This window comes from Dipteris shenzhenensis, chromosome 25, assembly GCF_047967505.1.
Source record: "Dipteris shenzhenensis isolate YYH24624 ecotype China chromosome 25, Dip_SZ_1.0, whole genome shotgun sequence".
NCBI lineage: Eukaryota > Viridiplantae > Streptophyta > Polypodiopsida > Gleicheniales > Dipteridaceae > Dipteris > Dipteris shenzhenensis.
In genome coordinates, this window is record NC_141620.1 from 4,593,485 (window position 1) to 4,613,837 (window position 20,353).

The following is a 20,353-nucleotide window of genomic DNA, read 5'->3' on the forward strand; positions in this document are numbered from 1 at the left end:
GAACTAATGTGCTTATCTTTGTTACTTTTCTACTTTGCAATTAAAGTTTTAGTATGCTGACCTATATCTCTGTTTCAGTCTTGCTTCTTTTATCTGCAGTTTTTATGGAATGTGGAGCACGCTGTGCATTAGGGATAGGTGAAGATCATCTATCGTGTTCCAACAATCTGAGCAGGTTTGAAACTATCGTCAGCTTTAGCTTACTGAAAAAAGTAATATATTCAATTCAAAATAACAAAGTACCAAAGTACAGTCATTACATCAGAGGTGGGAGAGCTATCTTTATTGCAAACATCTACAAGAACATTTACATAGAACAGAAGGGGAGAGGTAAATCTCAAATCCCTAACCTCAAAACCTGCTCATAAGGCAGGAGATGAATGTCTCTATCCCAACCCTCACTAAACATCAACAAGAAGACAAAAAAAAGGCTCACTCCTGAAAGATATTTGCTGAAGCTGTAGATGAGGAGCTATGCCGTGATAACTTGCACCATCAAGCCACAAAGGAAGCTCTGGAAGACCTGCATCGTAGGCGACCTGCTTTCCTCAAGAATGCCGCGCCAGAAACTATATGAGAGAGCAAAGAGCGACCAGCTTTTCTCCAGCATGTAATACACTTGCCAGAAACGAATATGGGGGAGGATTTGTTAGCAAGCATGTCCAAGTTCCAAAGTGGTTTTAAGTCTAGAAATGGGAATGAAACATTGGATACTTTCTGCTATGTTGATCTCAAGATCCTGGCCAATAGGTTGAGAAAGCTAAGGGCTCATTATAGAGGACAAATACAAAGGTCCTACGGCTTATAGGTGCATCTAAGAAAATATCATTGAGGCCTTTATGGATGGAAAAGCTCAAAAACAGATAGCGATTCTTAGGACATCCATTCAACATCCTTAAAATGAATAAAGGGTTGAATGGGAATCTGTTCTGGGCATATTGAATTATGACGATTTTCCTGCTTGATCTCATTAACTCCAATAAAAACATATGAGTCATTATTGAGTATCCTATTTGACTCCATAAGATCGTCAAAGGGGTCATGTGCAAGCCCGTGCCATACTGAAGGAGACATTACAAGAGACCATGTCTCAACATAAGTTGCAACTGCCTCTACCTCCCAAGCAATCCTTTATGACTCTCTTACAACATTCTCAAATTCCTTACAAGTCGATTATAGCATACTTTGATATGACAGCTCACATTTGGTAATAGAAAAACATATTTCCACTATGAGAAAGAGGGAAACACACGCTATACTTATAGATGATACATGCCAGTCGCCAACTTTGATGCCACTTTTCAAAAGAAGAAATAATAACACAAATGCCCTTCAAACATGCTTTCCCTTGCTTTCTTGTTAGTCAACAGATTTGTCACAAATTTGCCTGGAAAATGTCTGTAAAGCAAGGTTGCTCCTTGCTTCTTTACTGTTAGTATATATATGCTGAGCTGCTTTTTGTGTTACACAATGGAGTGACAAGGATGTTGTCCTGGCAAGTATCAATTTCAAAGGGATTCTAGTGTTTTGCTGCAACAGTTTTTGGACCTCAAAATTGCTGCTGAACCATAAGATGATGTGCCCAAATAGTTGGCAAATTTAAAAATAACTCCCTTTCATCAGGCAGTAAGGTTAACTTCAGGAAACCAACATTGGGGTGTTCCTTGCCTAACGTATAGATGCTCTGGTCATGAGGAGGATTATATTGACACCAAATGGTGCTCTCTTAAAGCATCACGTTTTCACTCTCTCCTTGTTTCTCTCTGCTTTGTCCTTGCTGGAAATCTTGTGAGGATACCTCCAATGGAGACATAGAAACCCTAGTCTTTTCTCAGCTTTTGTAGCAAAATCTTTGCACTACAGTTAGGCACTACATACTAGGAGGAGGGAACCACACCAAAAGACAGCCCAAAAGGTGATTCCCCATGCAGGCTTCAATACAGCCCTTATTGCCATTGGTGCGATCCAAAAATTTAAGAAATTTGCGAAAACATAGCAACAAGATCAGATTTTGGTTCACTTGTGTGAGGTGGACACACTCACAAACGTGAGGTTCTACTTCATCTCAGAGCCCAAGATGCTATTGTGAAGCAATCACAGTAATTTTCACAAAAAAACAGAGCAATGTTTTTTCCCATTCCATGTGGCCCAAAGCAAGCTGTCCCAAACTTGCAATCCCATACTCACAGTAGCATTTTGGTCCAGCAAGGTGGAAAATGCAAAAAATTGCAATCCAAGAGGAGGCCCATGTCCCATGGAGGCCATATATGGATCAGTCTATTACTCATTATTATGATTTGCTGAAATAGCAAGCTCCAACTCATGGAGATTGAGATATAAATGCAATATGAGTTATTTCTTCCTCTTTTCTGTAATTTTTTTACCTGTTTGGGGCAGGTACATTTTTTCAAACAAGACACGTCACACATCCTTCGTGCCTTTCTCCTTCACTTGCTCTCTGCTTTGCACATCTTCTTCCCCTTCATACCGCTTGGATTTAACCACCATGGGCCTTCTCGGTCCAAGTCAACGAGAGCCTCGATGAAGTTGGTAGCTCTGGTGACTGCGTCAATGGCTCTCTTTGTGCTTGGCTTAAGACTTCCCAAACTTTCGTCACTTGTAATGCCTCTTAAAACATGGTTGGTCTGCAGGAAGCCTTCTCTTTACTCTTCTCAAGTACCTTTTGGCTCTCTCACTCACCCCCTCAAGGTTGTCAGAACTACTCAGCATAGGGTCTCTCTCTCTAAGACCTTAGGATACCACCTCACTCTTTGCTACACCAACAGTGTCCATAAACTGTCTGAGGGGAGGTCTACTCTCTTTTAAAAGTGTTACAGGAGGCCAAAGGTCACTAGTGTGAGGTGCAAGGAGTCCGTGATGAGTGGAATCCAAGACCCAAGTGCCAGGAGAACAAGGTCAGGATCAAGATACCACTGTGAGTCCGTAACCCACTCCATGTAACCTGCAATCCTAACTGGTTGGAAGGCAACCTCTAAAAGAATATCATCTGAAGATCTGAGAAGTCTACCTCCCGACTCTAATGAGAACTCGGCTATGGGCTGATCTGTAGAGAGCTGACACCCCTCTGATCCATGCATCTATGAATCCAAAGCAAGTGAGGGTACCCTCTAGAAAGCCCCCAGTCATAAGCTTTCTCAAAGTCCAGGAGTAGGATGGCAAGCCTATGGCCATTATGCATGGCCCAAACAAGAGCCTCCCAAAATGAGAAGATGTTATCGAAGTGGTTTCTGAAGATCTGGAAGAAAGGGCTGCAGACGTAGGCTGATTGCTTTTGCTAAAATTCTGTACAAAGTGCCCAACTGAGTGATCAGTCTCCACTGAGACATGCAACTCCCTTTTGGGATAAGATGAATGAGCCCCTCAGTGAGTGAGTATGGCATCTCACCGGAGTCGCAAACGCCCTGCAGGGCTGGGGTGATGTGATCCCCAATCTGATCCCAAAATGAAATAAAGAAAGAGGGTGTAAGCCCATCTAAACCAGGGCACTTGCCCTTGTGAAGGGCAGATAGAGCAGTCCTGAACTCTATGTTGGTGAATGGTGCATCAAGTGAGACTATCATATCTCCAGTCACCAACATAGGTAAGTGTTGCCAAATAACAACCTGAGCATCATATTTGGCCTGAGTGTTAGGATCTATTGTAAGAAGGGAGGCATAGACATCTGTGGCTACCTGCAAGACAGTATCTGGATGTGTGTAAAACTCCTCCTGTCTAAGTCCAAAATGACTCTCTGGCATGAAAGGCATACTCTGTTTTGTGATCTAACAATGACTGCTACTGAGCCCTTGCTGCAGCAAGGCGCTCCTGAACCCAAGCATCTGTAGGCCTCTTCTACTCTTCCCTCTGAAGAGCATCCAATGGCTAGCGGATACCTATCTCTTGCCTGAGGATCTAACCTCTCTTGATTCGAGCAGCTGAGTGATAAAAGTCGCTAATATCTGAGAGGGCTGCTGCTATATCTGACGGGGAAAGCTGCCCATCGTGCATGTGAGATACCCAACTCCACAACACTGCCTCTGTGAGGCCCTTCTGTGGGTAGAAGGCATATGGAATCCTAATACTGGCAGAGCGACTCCTCACATGAGGATCTTTTAGGCCTTTTCTTTTTTCTCTTCCTTGGGCAATCTTGGGCAAAATGCCCAAGGGTCTTGCAGATCCTACAGTGATCCTGTCTCCCAGCGATCTCGATTCTCTGCCTAAAGAATGGGCCATTTGGATGCTAGAGCATGATGTGGTCATCCGTAATGTTAGGGTCAGAGACAACGACCCTAACACATGGTACCCCGTCCCACCTGACTTTGTATCTTTTCTGAACTGTTGCAACTCGTCTTTTGAGAATGTGATGGTTTTCGCGGCCGGTGGAAGCGGGCGAGGATTGGCTGAAGGTAGAGCCATCGTCAATCGAGGTGGGAAGGCCGGCTCAAACACTATTGAGCTCCGACTAAAACAGCTGGAGAAGAGGGTGAAGGCAGAGGTTGAGGCTGAGAGAGAGACTAGAAGAGGCTGAGAGAGAGTTAGAAGAGGGCTGAAAGGAGAGGGGTTGAGGGAGGAGGGGAGAAGAGAGGCAGAGGGCTGAAGGTAGGGGATGGAGGAAGGGGCTGAGAGAGGCGGGGGAAGGGGGCAGGGGAGGAGGGGGCTGAGGGGCTGAGGGGGCAGGGATAGGGACTGAGGGACCGGGGGAAGGAGGCGGGGGAGGGGGCTGAGGGTGCGAAGGAAGGGGGCGGGGGAGCGGGCTGAGGGTGCGGGGGAGGGGGCTGAGGGGGCAGGGGCAGCTGAGGGGACAGACTCCGGAGATAGGGAGGCAAGGAGGGGGCTGAGGGAGGAGGGAGAGGGGAGGCAGGGAGGGGGATGAAGGGAGGGGGGAGAGAGGGGCGGCGGGGAGGGAGGCGAGGAGAGGCTGAGAGGGGGCAGCAACGGGAGTCGGGGAGCAGCAGTCGGATAGTAGATTTTAGTTGTTGTGAATTGGGGTATTTCATCATTCAGAGTTTGCAATGATTTTCCTAGCATAGGAAAAACAATTAGTTTTCGGTTTAGCTGAGTCTTTAAAAAAGAAAAACAAATCAAACAAACCGACACAAAAAGTCAAACATAGGTAGATATGGAAGAGGATAACCACTTAGAAATGGAGATAGAGGACGCCATCTCTCTTGTGAACCCCGTAGCATCATGAGTTAAGCCGATACAGCAAGTATCACGCCCTGTCACACATGAACCCTACTCATTGAATGCCAAAATAAAAAATTTGGACGATGATTTACAATAATTAATGCAACAGTAGTTGCGTGCTAATGAGGGGAAAGAAGAATTACAAAAAGCTGTGCACTCCTTGACAGGTAGACCATCTAGGGAAGAAAAAGGAAAAGGATTGTGGAATCGAATTCTAGTGTCCATATAATGGCGAGGGATATAGTAAACGGGCCTAACATAGCAAATTTGAGGCCTGAAAAAATATGCAGGTAGAATGGCAGATAGAAACTTAGACATCATAATGGATGAGGCGTTTGCCATTTATGAAGTTCATAATGATATGATGATCATCGAGAGGCCATGCACATGTTTACAGACGTTGCGGATAAGTGGTGGATGAAGCAGCAAAAAGACAATGTAGCTCTAGTCACTTGCGAAAGCTTTAAAGTGAAGTTCAAAAGACAATTTCTACCGACTAATTAAGCTTCAAGAGCGTGGGATGATTTACTGTACCACAGCTAGAGGAATTTATGAGTGGCACAATACACTGATAAATTAAAAAAAAAATGAAAATTCTTGCACCCCTACCGCAGTTTGTTCAAGTCAAGGATTATATATTTGGGTTGAACGACAATAATAAAAACAGAATCTCGCAAAAATATTGGAAAATGTAATAGCAATTGCTTTTAATTATGAGGATGATAGGGGTAAACAAATTTGATTTTACAGGCCCTGGGACTTAGTTTGAGGTCCCAAAGAAACTATCCAAGTATGAAGTGGTTTTGCACACCTTGGGACCCAATACGAGGTCCCAAAGAAACCGTCTTTCCAGAGGAAATTTGTGAGAAAATATGCAATATGAAGATGGCGGAGAATCTTGTAGGACATTTATGTCATTGGTATGGACATGTAGGCTAGTCCAAAACAGCATTCGTCACGAGCTGCTGCTCCTACCCGACCTTGCTGCTGCTCCCCCTTCTCCTCAGCTGTACGGCCTTCTCTCCCTCCCCCCTCTGCGCTCTCCTCTCCCTCTTGTAGCTCCTCTCAGCCCCCCACCCTCTCCTCTTAGCCTCTCCGCCCTCTACCTCTCTACCCGTCTCCCTCTACCCCGCTCCCTCTACCCTGCTGCTGCCCTCCTGCCGTACGGCCGTACGGCCTCCTACCCCGCTCCCTACTATGCTCCCTCTACCCGCCTGCCCTCTCTTCTCCACCCTAGCCTCTACGCCCCACCCTTTCAGCCCTACCTCTCCTCCCTAGCCCCTTCTTCCTCTCCACCTACCTTCTCCTCCCCCTTCCCTAGCCTCTCCTCCTAGTCTCCTCCTACACTCTCCCTCCCTCTCCTCCCCTTTTCCTCCTTTCACCCTCTCCTCTCCCTACCTGCTGCCCCCCTCCTTCCCTTGCCCTCACTCTCTTCCTCCTGCTGCCCCCTTCTCCCTCTCTCTCTCTCCCCCCCTGCTGCCCCTTCTCGCCTTCACCCTCTCCCTCTCCCTCCCTACTATCCTCTTCTTTCCTAGCCATTCCTAGTAGCATTGTTGGTCGGACGGAGCATTTTTTGTGTTCGAGTCGGCCATCACACCTTGATTGACGATGGCCCAACCTTCAGCCAATCCTCGCACACTTCCACTGGCTGTGAAAACCATCATTTTCTCAAAAGACGAGTTGCAGCAGCTCAAAAAAGATACTGAGTAGGAGAGCTTGACATCGCTTTTTGCTCGCATCCATGGGTCCCACCCTTCCAGGCTCAGGTCAAGAATTGGATGCTCGCCACTCTACCTGGAGACCTCGCAGGGCACCTCATAGATGTTCAACTACTTGGGCAAGGTTTCTTCCAGGTTGTTTTTGACTCCTCGGAGGTAGCATGTACAGTGCTGCGGGCCAGCCTGTTAGCACCATGCTCCAGGAGGATTTTTTGGACCCCTTTTTCTTTAGGGTTCGATTCTGTCGAGGAGGACAGCCGGACGACGTCACTCTTCATCATATTTCCAGGCCTTCCTCAGGTGTACCATCCATTGCTATATTCCATTAGAGCCGCCTTTGGAGTGGTTATTGAGATCCGCCCTCTCCTTGAGATGCCTGCGTGTTAGGGTCATCGTCTCTGACCCTAACATCTCGGATGACCACATCATTCTTCAGTGTCTAGATGGCTCCTTTTTCAGACAGAGAGTCGAGATCGCAGGGAGATAGGATCAGTGTAGGATTTGCAAGACCCTTGGGCACTTTGCCAGAGATTGCCCAAGAAAAGAAAAGATAAAAAAGATCCACGGGTGCGCCTCATAGCTTCACCCGACCAGGACCTTCATCGCGACCAGTTCCTACCTCCTCACGCGCTGCTAGACCTTCGACTTCACAACCAAGACCATCAGCCTCTCGTCCTGGTACTTCTACAGCGCGAACAGGACAATCAGTACGTCCTGCTTCGGTCGTCCACCGTTGGATGCCTGTCAGAGTTGGGAAGCCAGTACCTCAGGCTACCACTGATGGGGCCCCGGACCCGTCTCTTCAGGGAGGAGACATTCCTGACCTGGTTCCATGTGCAGATGAGATTGCTCCTGCCCCTGATCATGTACAGGAGCGCTCACCTAAGGAGAACCTTGCTCTAGAGACACGTGCCTTACTTGAGAACAATGCCAAAGTCGTGGCTGAGGTCATGAATATTCATGCAGAGGTCATGCAGCAACAACCCCCTTCTTCTCTTACACGACGTTTGTCTTTACCTAACAAAGGTAAGGGGGTTATTGATTCCACTCCGCCTTCCGCAGGGCTCCTTCGCACTCCTGCGCGAGAAGTACTTCGCAGGAGTTCATTTTTAGTTGTGGCAGACTTGGCTGAGTTTGAGTCGGAGGAGTAGTTTGTACCCTCTATGCTCGGGGAGCACATCTTTCAGACATCTGTGGAGACAGTTTCCCCCTCAGTAGGTGTGGGTGTGCTTTCCCTAGTTGACTTTCCTCCTCTTGATAGGAGGAACTTTTCGCAGAAGAGGGCTTTCTCTACCCAGGTCGGGTAGGATATTCCATCTGGCCTCCTCCTCTCGCAGATGAGGATTGTCAGTTGGAACGTTCAAGGCCTCTGGGGTGTACCTTAGTGCCGCCGCAGGTAGCCGATTCGTAACCAACTTCATCCAAGTGTTACTGGGGGTCCCATGGACATTTTGATGATTCAGGAACACAAATTGGATGTCAGGGATTGTGTCAAGTCGGGTAAGCTTCTTTCAGGCCACACTTTTGGTCACCCACCTTGGGCACCTGGGGAGATACTTGCATTTCTGTTTTTGTCTTCTATACTCCCCTTAGTGATTGGACACGGGATCATAGTCCCTTCCAGAGCTCAGTGGATTTTACTTTTGATTGCTGGGAATAAGGTTGGTCTTTTAAACCTGTATGCACCCAATTCTAGAGGGGATCGTGTCCTTTTGTGGAAGGAACTGCTCTCTTGGTCACATATTGCAGATGCTTGGATTATAGGGGGTGATTTAAACATGGTTGAAATGTCCTCAGACAAAAGGGGTGGTAGAGAAGGTGGAATTCTCTCCCTAGAGAGAGCAGCATGGGATGCCTTCCTTTTTCAGTATAATGGCAGGGATGCTGGCATGATGATGCTTTTCACGCTTAGCCACTTTCTCTTTTGTTTTCTAGGTCGAACAGGAGGTTGCAAATGCCTATACATGCACGGATTGACATTTTATGTGGATGATTGGGATCTTGACAGAGGTGGTACTATTCGCATTGCAGCTGGGGTGTCCACTTCGGATCATTTTCCAGTGGTTTTAATGGTCTCAGATCCCCATGTGTGGCGTCGCTCTGCCAGTGTTAGGATTCCATATTCTTTTTATACAGAGGAGGGCCTTATAGAGACAGTGTTGAGGACTTGGGTATCTCATTTGCAGGATGGGCAGCTTTCTTTTTCAGACTTAGCTGCAGTCCTCTTTGATATTAGTGATTTTTATCTTTCAGTTGCTCGTATCAGGAGGGGTGAGATCCTCAGGCGTGAGAGAGGTATTCGCCAACAGTTGGCTGCCCTCCAGAGGGAGGAGCAGAAGAGGCCTACAAATGCTTGGATTCAGGAGCGCCTTGCTGCAGCAGTCACCCTTAGATCAAAGAGCAGAGTATGCCTTTCATGCCAGAGAGTCATTTTGGACTTAGACGGGAGGTAGGGTCAACAAGCAGTTCTTCTCTAGTCTTGGCCCCAGACAGCAGGGAGCGCGTCTCACAGCTTGTTGACTCATACGGAGTTCTTCAGACACATCCAGATGCTGTTTTGCAGGTTGCCACTGATTTCTATGCCTCCCTTCTTACAGCAGATCCTGACACTCAGGCCACAGATGATGCCGGAGTGGTTATTTGGCGGCACTTATCGGGGTTGGTGACGGGGGATATGATTGTTTCACTTGATGCACCCTTCACCAACGTAGAGTTCAGGACCGGTCCTCTGCCCTTCACAAGGGCAAGTGTCCTGGTTTAGATGGACTTACCCCTTTATTTTTTATTACTTTTTGGGATCAAATTGGGGATCACATTACCTCAGCCCTGCAATGTGTATGGGACTTGGGTGAGATGCCATACTCACTTACGGAGGGCCTCATTCATTTGATTCTGAAAGGGGGTTGCAAGAATTTAGTGTCTCTGTGGAGACCGATTACCTTGCTGTGTACCTTGTATAAAATCTTAGCTAAAGCTATCCGCCTTCATCTGCAGCCCTTTCTACCAGATCTTAATGATACGCAGACAGGTTTTGTGCATGGCAGGAGCATCTTTGATAACATCTTCTCATTTTGGGAGGCCTCGGATTGGGCCATGCATAATGGCCACAGGCTGGCCATTCTACTCTTGGATTTTGAGAAAGCTTATGACAGGGTAGATTGGGGCTTTTTGGAGGGCACACTTACTCGTTGTGGCTTCTCAGATGATAAGAGGGGTGTCAGCCCTCTACAGATCAGCCCACAGCCAGGTTCTTATTGGTGGAGTCAGAGGGGACAGGTTTCAGATTACCAGATCAGTCCGTTAGGGATGCCCCTTAGCCCCCTTTTTATTCCTTTTTGTGGCCGAGGCTATGAGCTATTACATTAGAGCTCAAGCTGGGATTGTAGGACTCAGGCTTCCTCTGAGGCAGGAGGATGAGCTCTTAGATAGTGAGTTGGTAGATGATACGGCTGTTTTTTTGGATGCCACTCCACAGACACTGAATTCATTCAGGACGGCATTGGATTTGTTTTGCATTGCAGTAGGTGCACACATAAATTGGAACAAATCCAATGGTTTTTGGATCAGTGATGAGGACACTCCAGTCTGGGGGATTGACATAGGGTTCACTTGGATTCAAAGGGGAGCCTCCGTCAGGTATTTGGGATGCCATGTTGGGGTGGGCATCTCTCCAGCACAACAGTACGCTCCCGTGTTGGAGAGTATCAGGAGGAAACTCATCTTTTGGAGTTCAGCCAGACTTGACCTTGCATCCAGAGTTGTAGTTGTGAACCAGGTCTTATTGGCCACCACTTCCTGGTTTGTCTGCTCATGTTGGTGCAGATTTAGAGGTTGTATTGCTCAGCTAATGAGACCTATCAGGAACTTCCTATGGAGTGGTTTAGATGACACCTCAGATGTTGTAGCCAGGGTGGCTTGGGAGACCCTCATTCTCCCCACAGGAGAAGGAGGTCTCAATATTATTGATCTGAACTTGCAGTGTATGGCCTTACTCTGCAAGTTTGTAGTACGTGGATTGATGCTTGGACAGGTTCCTTGGAAGAATTTTTTCTCACGCAGTATTCAGTCTTGTGTCCCTTCTCATGGGGGAGATTGGTTGGACAGCAGCAGATGGATCTTTACTTCAGCCCATCTCAAATCTCCCCCTTCCCCTCTCTTGGTTGCTATTCTGAAAGCTTGGGGCTGCTTCAAAAACACTCTTCAGAGAGTTCCACCCAACTCTCGTGAAGAAATTCACAGACAGCTAGTCATGTGGAATGACTTGATTTTGGATGATTATGGCAGGCCACTTGAAGTGTCACATTATATGCTGTGGTCTAGATGGGAGAGGAGACCTGCCTCTACAGTAGGCGCTTGGCAAGCCTTTATGAGATTCCAGAGGATCAAAGACTTTTAGCAGTTGGCCACCTCAGAGGGAGTGCACTCAGGATACAGCAGATACAGGCAGCCATTCCGCCAGAGTGGATTGATACCGATGACATGCCGCTTACAGAGTCCACTTGGTGGGGAGCATTTTCAGGGACGGGCATTCCGTTACAGATCATTGCATGCAGGATGCACATGAGGATACCCTTGTCTTTGATGTTCAGTCGGGAGGCAGACTTGTCAGATCTTCTAATGTTATTCTTTTGGAGGTTGCTTTTCAGCCTGTCAGGATTGCAAGATTCATGGAGTGGGGCAGGAACTCAGAGTGGTATCTTGACCTTGATCCTATTCTCCTTGTGCTGGGGTCTTGGAGACTTTGGCTGTATGGTGGTTCCCCTATTAGGTTCTTGCAGTGGGACCCAGGGGAGTGGGAATGGATTGATGAGGGGCACTGAGAAAAGAGCTTCCCCTTCTTTCTCTACACAATTAGAAATGCCCGGAGATTTCAGCTCAGCAGTAGAGGTTGGAGGCCCTCCAGAGTGCCACATTGGGATAGTTTTCAGATTTTTGCAATTCTGCGGAAGAACTTTTGGCGTAGGCTCTGAAAATCCCTCAGGAATAGAAAGATCACTCTTTTCTTTTGGCTTTCTATTCATGGAGGGATTGCAGTGAACCTATGGAGAAACGAAGGACGATGGGCAAGCTCCTTCCACACGTGTTGCAAATAAAGTAATGTCTCGAGAAGCAGCTCATGCTTATCATGATCCGCTTCCGCCAAGTTGGGATACTATCAGATTTCAGCCACCACACTACTTAAGACATTAGAGTAGTCCTATTTCATCGCTTCAACCACCTCATGTATTAAGCAGTCATGTATAAACTCGAGATCCATCCGAGTTTACTTTGGTCGACTAAAATAAGTTCAGTTAACATTTTACTCAAGTAGACTTGAGATAATTCGTATATGCTCACAAAATATTACACTCACATATTATTGACACTAAGAATAAAACCAGCTCTCTTTCGAAAGACATTTAAGTATTAACATGGAAGCAGGTCGACACAAAATCAGGTATTACAAGCACCATAGATCATGGATGATGGTAGTCCAAGAAAGTTCACAAGTCGAAGAAATGCCTGCAAGATTTTTACTTTTTCAAAAATACAATGACATTTTGCAGATCAGGTGTTAACATCCATAGAGTACAGTCACCGAATGCAGGGTAATCAGTGATTAGAGGTGAGCTTCATGATATACTTCAACGGACAAGGCCAATGATTGCAGGGAACGTGCACATGGAAGGAACTATTTGGGGATCAAACTCATGGAGTTTGATCCCCAAATAGCTAACCCTACTTGTCCTCGTTGTCACATGGCAGTTGAGTCAGTACAGCATTGCCTTTGGGAGTGCAGACAGCCGAGGACGATTTGAAAAGGTGTTGCTAGGATTTTCAGCATCTTTCATACAGCACCTTTCTATATGACCTGGGGTTCAGTGGCTTGGTTATCTCTTACTGGCCCACAGGTGTTCTTCGAGGGACATGATCGAGATCCAGTTTTCATTGTACGGCAACACTCGGTGGAGTCGTGTTCCCTCCAAGATGTTCCCTTCACTCCTTTCAAAGCTGCTCATGCCTCAGTAGACACGCGTTGGGAGATTTTGGCTAGCATGGAATGGAGCAATTGGCTCGCCTTGGCTACTTACCGTCTCTTAAATTTTCTGATTTAAAGTTTTGTGAGCACTGCATATATGGTAGACAGTTACAGTGTCCTCATAAAAGGAGATTAGGACATAAAGATGCTCAACTTGAGCTTGTGCATACAGACGTGTGTGAGATGCCTAGTCCTTCACTTGTTGATAGCAGAGACGAGAGAAGCGAGATAGGAGCAAAAGGGTGGTGGTAGCCCACCGTTCACATCCACAACTTCACCACCTACTGACGCATAGATAGAACTGGACGCTTTCAATCACAATGCCCGATGATTATGCAAGAAAGAGAAACGAGCTCTTGGAGTCTGTAGATAACTTCTTTGGATTAACATGCAGACAAGTGTCTTTGTGTTGGTTGTTGATACTCAACGTAGGCAAGCAAGGTCTTCAGGCTGGTCGTTCAACAACTCCATATGATTGTCAGTTCTTCACACAGGCAGGTAGCAGCTCATTGAGATTACAAAGTTGGGATACGTCAAATCACAAGCGGAATCCAAAGCTTGCTTTTCACAGTCTGTTCACCTATAGTGCATTTGTTGTCACAGAAAATCACTCATCAATAGCACAAAAAAGGGTCATTTAGCTTTCCAACTATTCTGCAAGCTTAATTTTCTCTTGCCTAGTAGTTCGGTATAGGATTTTCTGTGTGCAGGTCTCCCCACAATCATGTCACAGGAGAATTTCTTTCATTTTTCAGAATCTGACATTGGATGGGACAAATTATGCCATATGGGCATTCATGGTCCAGCATTTTTTAATTGGCCAAGGCCTTTGGGAAATAGGGACATGAGAAGAGACTCGTCCTCTTGACATACCTGCAACTCCTACGTCATCTACATCTATTACTATAGCTATTACTTCATCAAAGGAGCAGAAAATTTTTGACAAGCACAATGGACAAGCTATAATGGACAAGCTATGTCATTGATAGTGAATTCAGTCAAGAAATTGGTGATGCAGAATCTGAAATCATGTATATTGGCAAAGAATGCTTGGGATAAACTTGCCAGTATGCACAACGTCAAGAATCAGACCAAATGGTTGTCCTTGGAAACTCAACTCAAGGTGTTAAAATGCAGGACAATCTGACCATTCTTGAGCATATCACCAAATTGACTGATCTGCACGATCACTCTGCAGCTTTTGATGAGATCATTGGGGATAAGAAATGATTTCAGTCACACTGAATAGTCGTGCCTCCTGCTATCACGCATTTGTTACCTCGCTGAATATTACACTGTGTGTTGCGCCTGTATCTTTTGATGATCTGGTAGGGCTGTCATTGCAAGAAGAGCAGCAAATGTGCAACTTTGTGAGAGGGTCAGATGCTTCTGGACAGGCTTATGCTGTCCAAGACAAAGGAAAGGGGAAGAAAATGCATCATAAGCCAGCCACAGCTTCACAACAGCAGCCACAAAAGGCGCGTGATAAATGGCGGCCAAAGGGGGGAAATGCCTCAAAGCCAGCCAAGGCTTCTTTTGATACAAAAACTTTTAAAGGTGATTGTCATTATTGTGGGTCGCCTGGTCATATTTCTTCTCAATGTCAGAAAAAGTATGCTGATTCACTCAAGAAAATCAAAGCAAATGTTGCCACAGCATCATATGATGTTCAACCATCTTATGAGCAAGGGCACACTGCCAAGGATGACAAGGATTATGTGTGTTTGGTTGAGGAAGAGCTGCTATGCAGGGGGGAAGTGCCTCTAACAGAAAAACAGCCACCTGAGATTCCAAAGGATGCTCATGATGCACATGCAACAAGTGGTCAAGTCATGGTTGTAGTGCAGGCTCCTGAGGACACATGCAACTAGTGGTCAAGCCATGGTTGCAGTGGAGGATGCCTAGAGTATTAACAGTGGAGCTACCAAACACATGGACCCTTCTCTAATACCATGAAATTCATATTATGCATAATGCGCGACAACACATCAGCAACATTTGTTTTCCTTCCCTGTTCGGTACCGAATCGTCATATTAAACTCCTGTATGAGCTCTGCCCACCTAGCTTGGCGACCTCTCAAGTCAAGTTGTTCACTTAATGCTTCAAAGTATCATGGTCTACATCTACGTAAAACTCTGAACCACATAAATAATGCCTCCATGTTTTCAAAGTATCAATAACAACGTAATTCTCTAATTCATGAGTTGGCCAATTTTGCTGAGAGGGAGAAAGCTTCCCTTCCCTTTTGGAGAAGAACCGCTCCTACTACAATGCCACTTGCATCGGTTTCTGGGGATCAACAAATTTTAACATCGGACCAGAGATTGCATATTCTTTTGTAGTGACCAAACTCTCTTTATCTTGTCCCCATCGAAAAGGTACTATCTGAGGTTAAGTCAATCAAAGGCGAGACTATCTCGGAATATCCTTTGATATGCATCTGATAAAACTGGACAAATCCTAAGAATTATCGCAAAAAGCGGTCAGATTCTGAGGAATAGGCTAGGTGAGTATCGCAGTCACTTTCTTCGGATCCATTTCCACCCCATCAGGAGTAATATGGAACCCCAGATATTCAAGCTTTACCATGCACAGCATAGTTTTCTTTTTATTCACATAAAGACTGGCTTTCCTCAAAGTATCGTATACTTTTTTGAAGTGTTCACGATGCTCGGCAATACTTTTGTTGTAAACAAGAATATCGTCAATAAAATATACTATAAACTTTCCGATATACGGGCATAGTAAATCATTCATAGACATGATGAATGTAGTCGGAGCATTGGTAAGTCCAAATGGCATTACCAAAACCTCGTAATGTTCAAACATGCTTCTTAAAGTGGTTTTATGCACATCCTCGGCTCTAATCCGGATCTTATGGTAGGCACTCCTAAGATCTATCTTGCTGAAAATTATGGCTCCATGTAATGCATCTAGTAAATCATCAATCGGAGCCATCGGATACTTGTGCTTAACAATGATATTGTTTAGTCCTCTGTAATCTATACAGAGACGAAAAGTAGTTGCCTTTGCACCCTAGCTTCCTCAGTAAAACTCAATCTATAGGGAGGCCTAATTACGAATTCTGCCCTCGGGACAAGTTCAATCTTATGTTGAACATTCCACTCTGGAGGTAAACCATAAGGCAACTCATCCCTAAAACAATCAGAGAACTCCTCTGCAATTTGAATAGCCAACTTGGCCATCTCTCCATCTTGGATAGCGTCAATGCTAGTCAATGGACTGTCAATCGACTCTACTGATGATGTATAAAGAAACAAAATCTCTTTCTGAGTTTTCGAACTTCTATCACGGAAACTAACGGTCCCTGAATCCTTTTCACCTTGCAAGACATATAGTAGATCATTCATCTTGAACTGATAAATGTGCTTTTTTCAATTAATGGATGGATTCTTCTTAGAATGCCATGTCTTTCCAAGGGCTATATCTTCTTAGAGTGCCATGTCTTTCCAAGGGCTATATCTGTCATTTCAAAATCCAGCTTTTTAGCATAGTTCGAAATGCGAAGTTCTAACTGGGTAACTATTTGGTCCCATATTTCAATTTAACTTCCATCTGCCATTTTGATTGTATATGCATAGTCACATGGACTAGCTTTTAGGTTCAGTCTCTTTACGAGCTTGGAGTTAATTACGTTGTGTGTTGACGCTTGTTACAGACATCTTCATAGTTCAAGGCTATGGCTATTTCTTCATCTAGAGTGTTCACATATTTAGTCAGAAATTCCATCTTGATTCTATCATTTAGTCCAAAAATAAAATCCTTTATTTGTACCGGCTGAGGAAGAGGTTCATATCCCTTCATTACACATTCTCTAAATTTATGAATGTGTTCAGCTCTACTGACAAATTTCTCTGAGGAAGATTCCTATCCTGATCCCAAGCTCGGGATGCTTCGTCAGAATGTAAGAAGTGTTTTCTAATTTTTTTCTTGAATCTCTTCCAAGCAGTGGATGCCAAACCATCCCTTTGTTGTTTAATCTACCACCTATCCGTTGCCTCAGTAAACATATGAGTGGCCTCGTGGATTTTCTTCAAATCATTTTTTATTTCACAAATGGCAAAAGCTTCATCCATCTGTGCAACCAAACCTCTATGACATCAGAGCTATGGTCAGTCATCTGACCAGAATACTTTTCTGGCTTGTAATTGGCAATATCAGGTATCTTAGCCCTCCTAGGCTCGTTGACCATTTGAATACTGGTTTCAGGCTCCATCGAAGATTTTCCTTTATCCTCCCTAGATGATCTTGTAGACATACTATGAACCATCTGTCTAAGTTCAGATTGCCCTGCATTTGCTTGTAGTTGTTGAGCCAAATTTTGTTGTAAGGCATCTTCTAACAAAGCAATCAGACTCCTGATCCTATGGGATCCACCCGTGAGGCTTCTTCTTCAATTAAATATTCACAATTGATCAAAGACCTTAACCATAAAGCTGTAAATTCACAACTAAGGCTAATACCTTTTCCCTATGCAAGGGAAATACCTGCAATCTCAAATAGCTGGATTTACACACTGTACGCACCAACTGTTCTTTTTTCAAATCGCAAATGCGTCTATACAACAGTGACTTTACAGTTCTGAACATTCACAATCCTTGAAACCAACTCCCTTTTCCTATAGTAGGAAAACAACTGCAAAAGAACTTAAATCCACCAAAGAAGCACTTACTACTCGAAAGGCTGAATTCAAGAGAGAAATGGAAAGCTCCCTGGTCAGTGTTTTTAGCTTGCACTTAGCTTCGTCTTCAATTCAAGGGATATAACTAACATTCCTCAACCCTCCCTCTAGGGAGTAGTAGCATCAACCTGTATATCGTTGTTGTGACTTGGAAAGAGTTGGAGAAAAGAAAGAGCCGAACGCCGTTAAGGTGAACGGGATAGGGCTACACGCTGTGGAGGAGATTGAAGAAAAGATGGCTGCCTTTGAGGAGTACAATATCATTGCAAAGACAGAAGCGGAGCTGAATGTCGATACGGAAAAACAAAGGGAAATTGGCGCCGTTGAGGAGAACCCGAATATGAGGTGAGTGTCTTTGTTGTTTATGAGATCTCTTGATGTGTGTCTTTCTGTCAGGTCCCGTTCAACAATGTTGTCCTTCTCTAAAGCCATTGTTCCCTCGGTCCCAAGTGCAGCGAATGCAAGGACCAAATGATACAACCAAATAAAACACAAACACCCGCGTAGGGCCGCCTTGCCCATTCTAGCAATACCAAGGCCTAAATGTGATGAGAATTATCAACGAGCCAACTGTCTTTGCTATCGCCTAGAGTCGCGTCGGCAAGAAGAATATTCTGATCTTTGATCTAAGTGGCAGCACCTTCGATGGTGACCTTTGTGTGCCGATCAACATCGGTGGATTCAAAGTTCTTTAAGAACTCCTAATGAATTCATCAACCATGATTAATTACGACAAATGTCCCCTGTCTGTTGGGCTGCTTTCCGAGGTTGATCTTCACCTACAAGCTCTAATACCAATTGAAACACTTAAATCACAACACTAATTCTTTTCTAGATCATGGGCATAGGCACTTTCACCTAGATATAGCCTTGGGAAAGGCATGGTAATTTAGGAAGAATCCAGCCACCATTGATTGGAAAAAGCACCATTTCTGCTGTTGGTCATCGCCATCAGCCTCTCCTCCTGCCTGCTACATGCTGCCTCTCTTCTTCCCGCTACCCGTTGCCTCTTCTACTGCTCGTGCTACCCGCTACCTCCTCTTGGCGCTTGCTTCTCTTTGGAGCTGCCAACATTACTTCTCTTTCCAGTACATCCATCATTGTCGAGAAGTTCATGGCGGGCGAAGGATTTCCCACTTGGCAAACTAAAGTGCAGTTGCTCCTCATGAAAGAAAATGTATGGGATGTCATTGAGGATGAGGACTACGCTACAACAACGGATCCTCAACAATTCAAGATATGGAAGCAACACAACTCGAGCTATTGCTCTTATTGGACTTTTCCTCGCCGACACTTTTATTCATCATATTAACTTCAAATTAAAGGCCAAGGAGATTTGGGAGCGTCTCGAGAATCTGTTTGGTAACAAAGTCCCAAACTCCAAGGTTTTCTTGAAGCTGCAATTTTATAAGTTAAAAAGGGAGAATAATGATGCTTTAAGTGCACACTTGGCAGCGTGAAGTGTCCACTTGATGACGAGGACAAAATGGCTATCCTCATGAAGAGTATGGAAGGAGTCTTTCATTTTGAGAACACTCTTGAAGTACTTAGGCTTGCCTCGATAACCTTTGATGATATGGTGACTCTTCTTCTCGAAAAAGACCGTCGGAACAAAGAATCTCCACTATTTACATCAGGCACTAAAGAGGCTCTTGCCTCCACCAGTAAATGGAAAACCCATAAGAACATCACGTGCAAATATTGTAAGCGCAAGGGCCATATGGAAGCAAATTGCTACACAAAGAAAGAAAAAGAATAACACCAGCATTATGCCAACTTGGTTGCAACAGAGGAGATTCTAGACCTCGAGGCTCGACCACACACTCACTACCCATGTCACCCTCATTGAGGATGACAACCCATATGTATTTTGATTTCTCTTATGTAAGTCAATAAAGGTCCTCTGCCTTGAGTAGTCCCTCTAAAATGATGTATGCTTTTATAGCTTTGGAGTCAATAAGGATACTTTGCCCTGGGTAGGCCTCCCAAAAGTGATTGTATTGGGTGTTTACTCTTATGGCTATGCAAGACTCCTACCCACTTCAGAGTAAGGGGGGGATGACGAGTGATGGTCCTCACTGCTGGTCGCAGCAGCTGACTGAGAAGTCGAGAGGTGTTGGATAGTTGGACTTGCTCTTTGCAATATTGTGGTGGAGGGGAGATCAGTTTACTCCTTGTGTGTTGGGTCTCACACTCTTTGCTAGGGGGGATGTTGGAGAAATAATAGTCAAAGAGTGCTCTATTGCATACTAGAAACTAGTTTTATGAGTATTTGTGTGAGAGAGTGCCATGTGGCATATTGGGTGCTATCTCATATACATATGGTATTTGAGTGTGTGTGTCCACTAAGTGTTTTACCTTCTCTTGTCACATTAATCAACTCAGTTGAGCTTTTGGCATGATTTTCTTTTGGTTCTTGCCTTTCCCCAGTTCCTTCCTTCTAGCTCCCTTGTCTCATTTCCTCCTCCTTCCAGTTCCTTCAAAGAGGAGAGGGCAAGGGCTGAAGAGCGCAAGGAGGAGAGGAGAGGGCAAGGAGGAGAGGAGAGGAGAGCAAGGAGGAGAGTCTAGAGAGGAGAGCAAGGCGGAGGGGCAGCGGGCTGAGAGGGGGGATGTAGAATGAGAGGAGAGCAAGGAGGAGAGGCTAGAGACGGAGAGAGCTGTAGGTTGAGAGGGCTGTGAGGAGAGCAAGGAGGAGATGGTGGAGCGGATATGTGCAAAGAAACGGC

The 20,353-nt window shown here is 45.2% G+C and overlaps 1 protein-coding gene across 7 annotated transcripts in view; it reads left to right on the forward strand.

Moving 5' to 3' along the window:
* Positions 1-20,353, forward strand: part of LOC147885337 (TLC ATP/ADP transporter) — a 68,022-nt gene that overhangs the window by 24,601 nt on the left and 23,068 nt on the right. For 6 of the 7 annotated variants that reach the window (XM_087396593.1, XM_087396598.1, XM_087396591.1 and 3 more), the window contains 2 exons: positions 79-175; positions 17,784-17,972. In XM_087396593.1, the coding sequence (XP_087252719.1) occupies positions 79-175; positions 17,784-17,972 (286 nt within the window). The remainder of the gene's footprint in view (positions 1-78; positions 176-17,783; positions 17,973-20,353) is intronic. The other variant, XM_087396592.1, reaches the window with a different exon arrangement.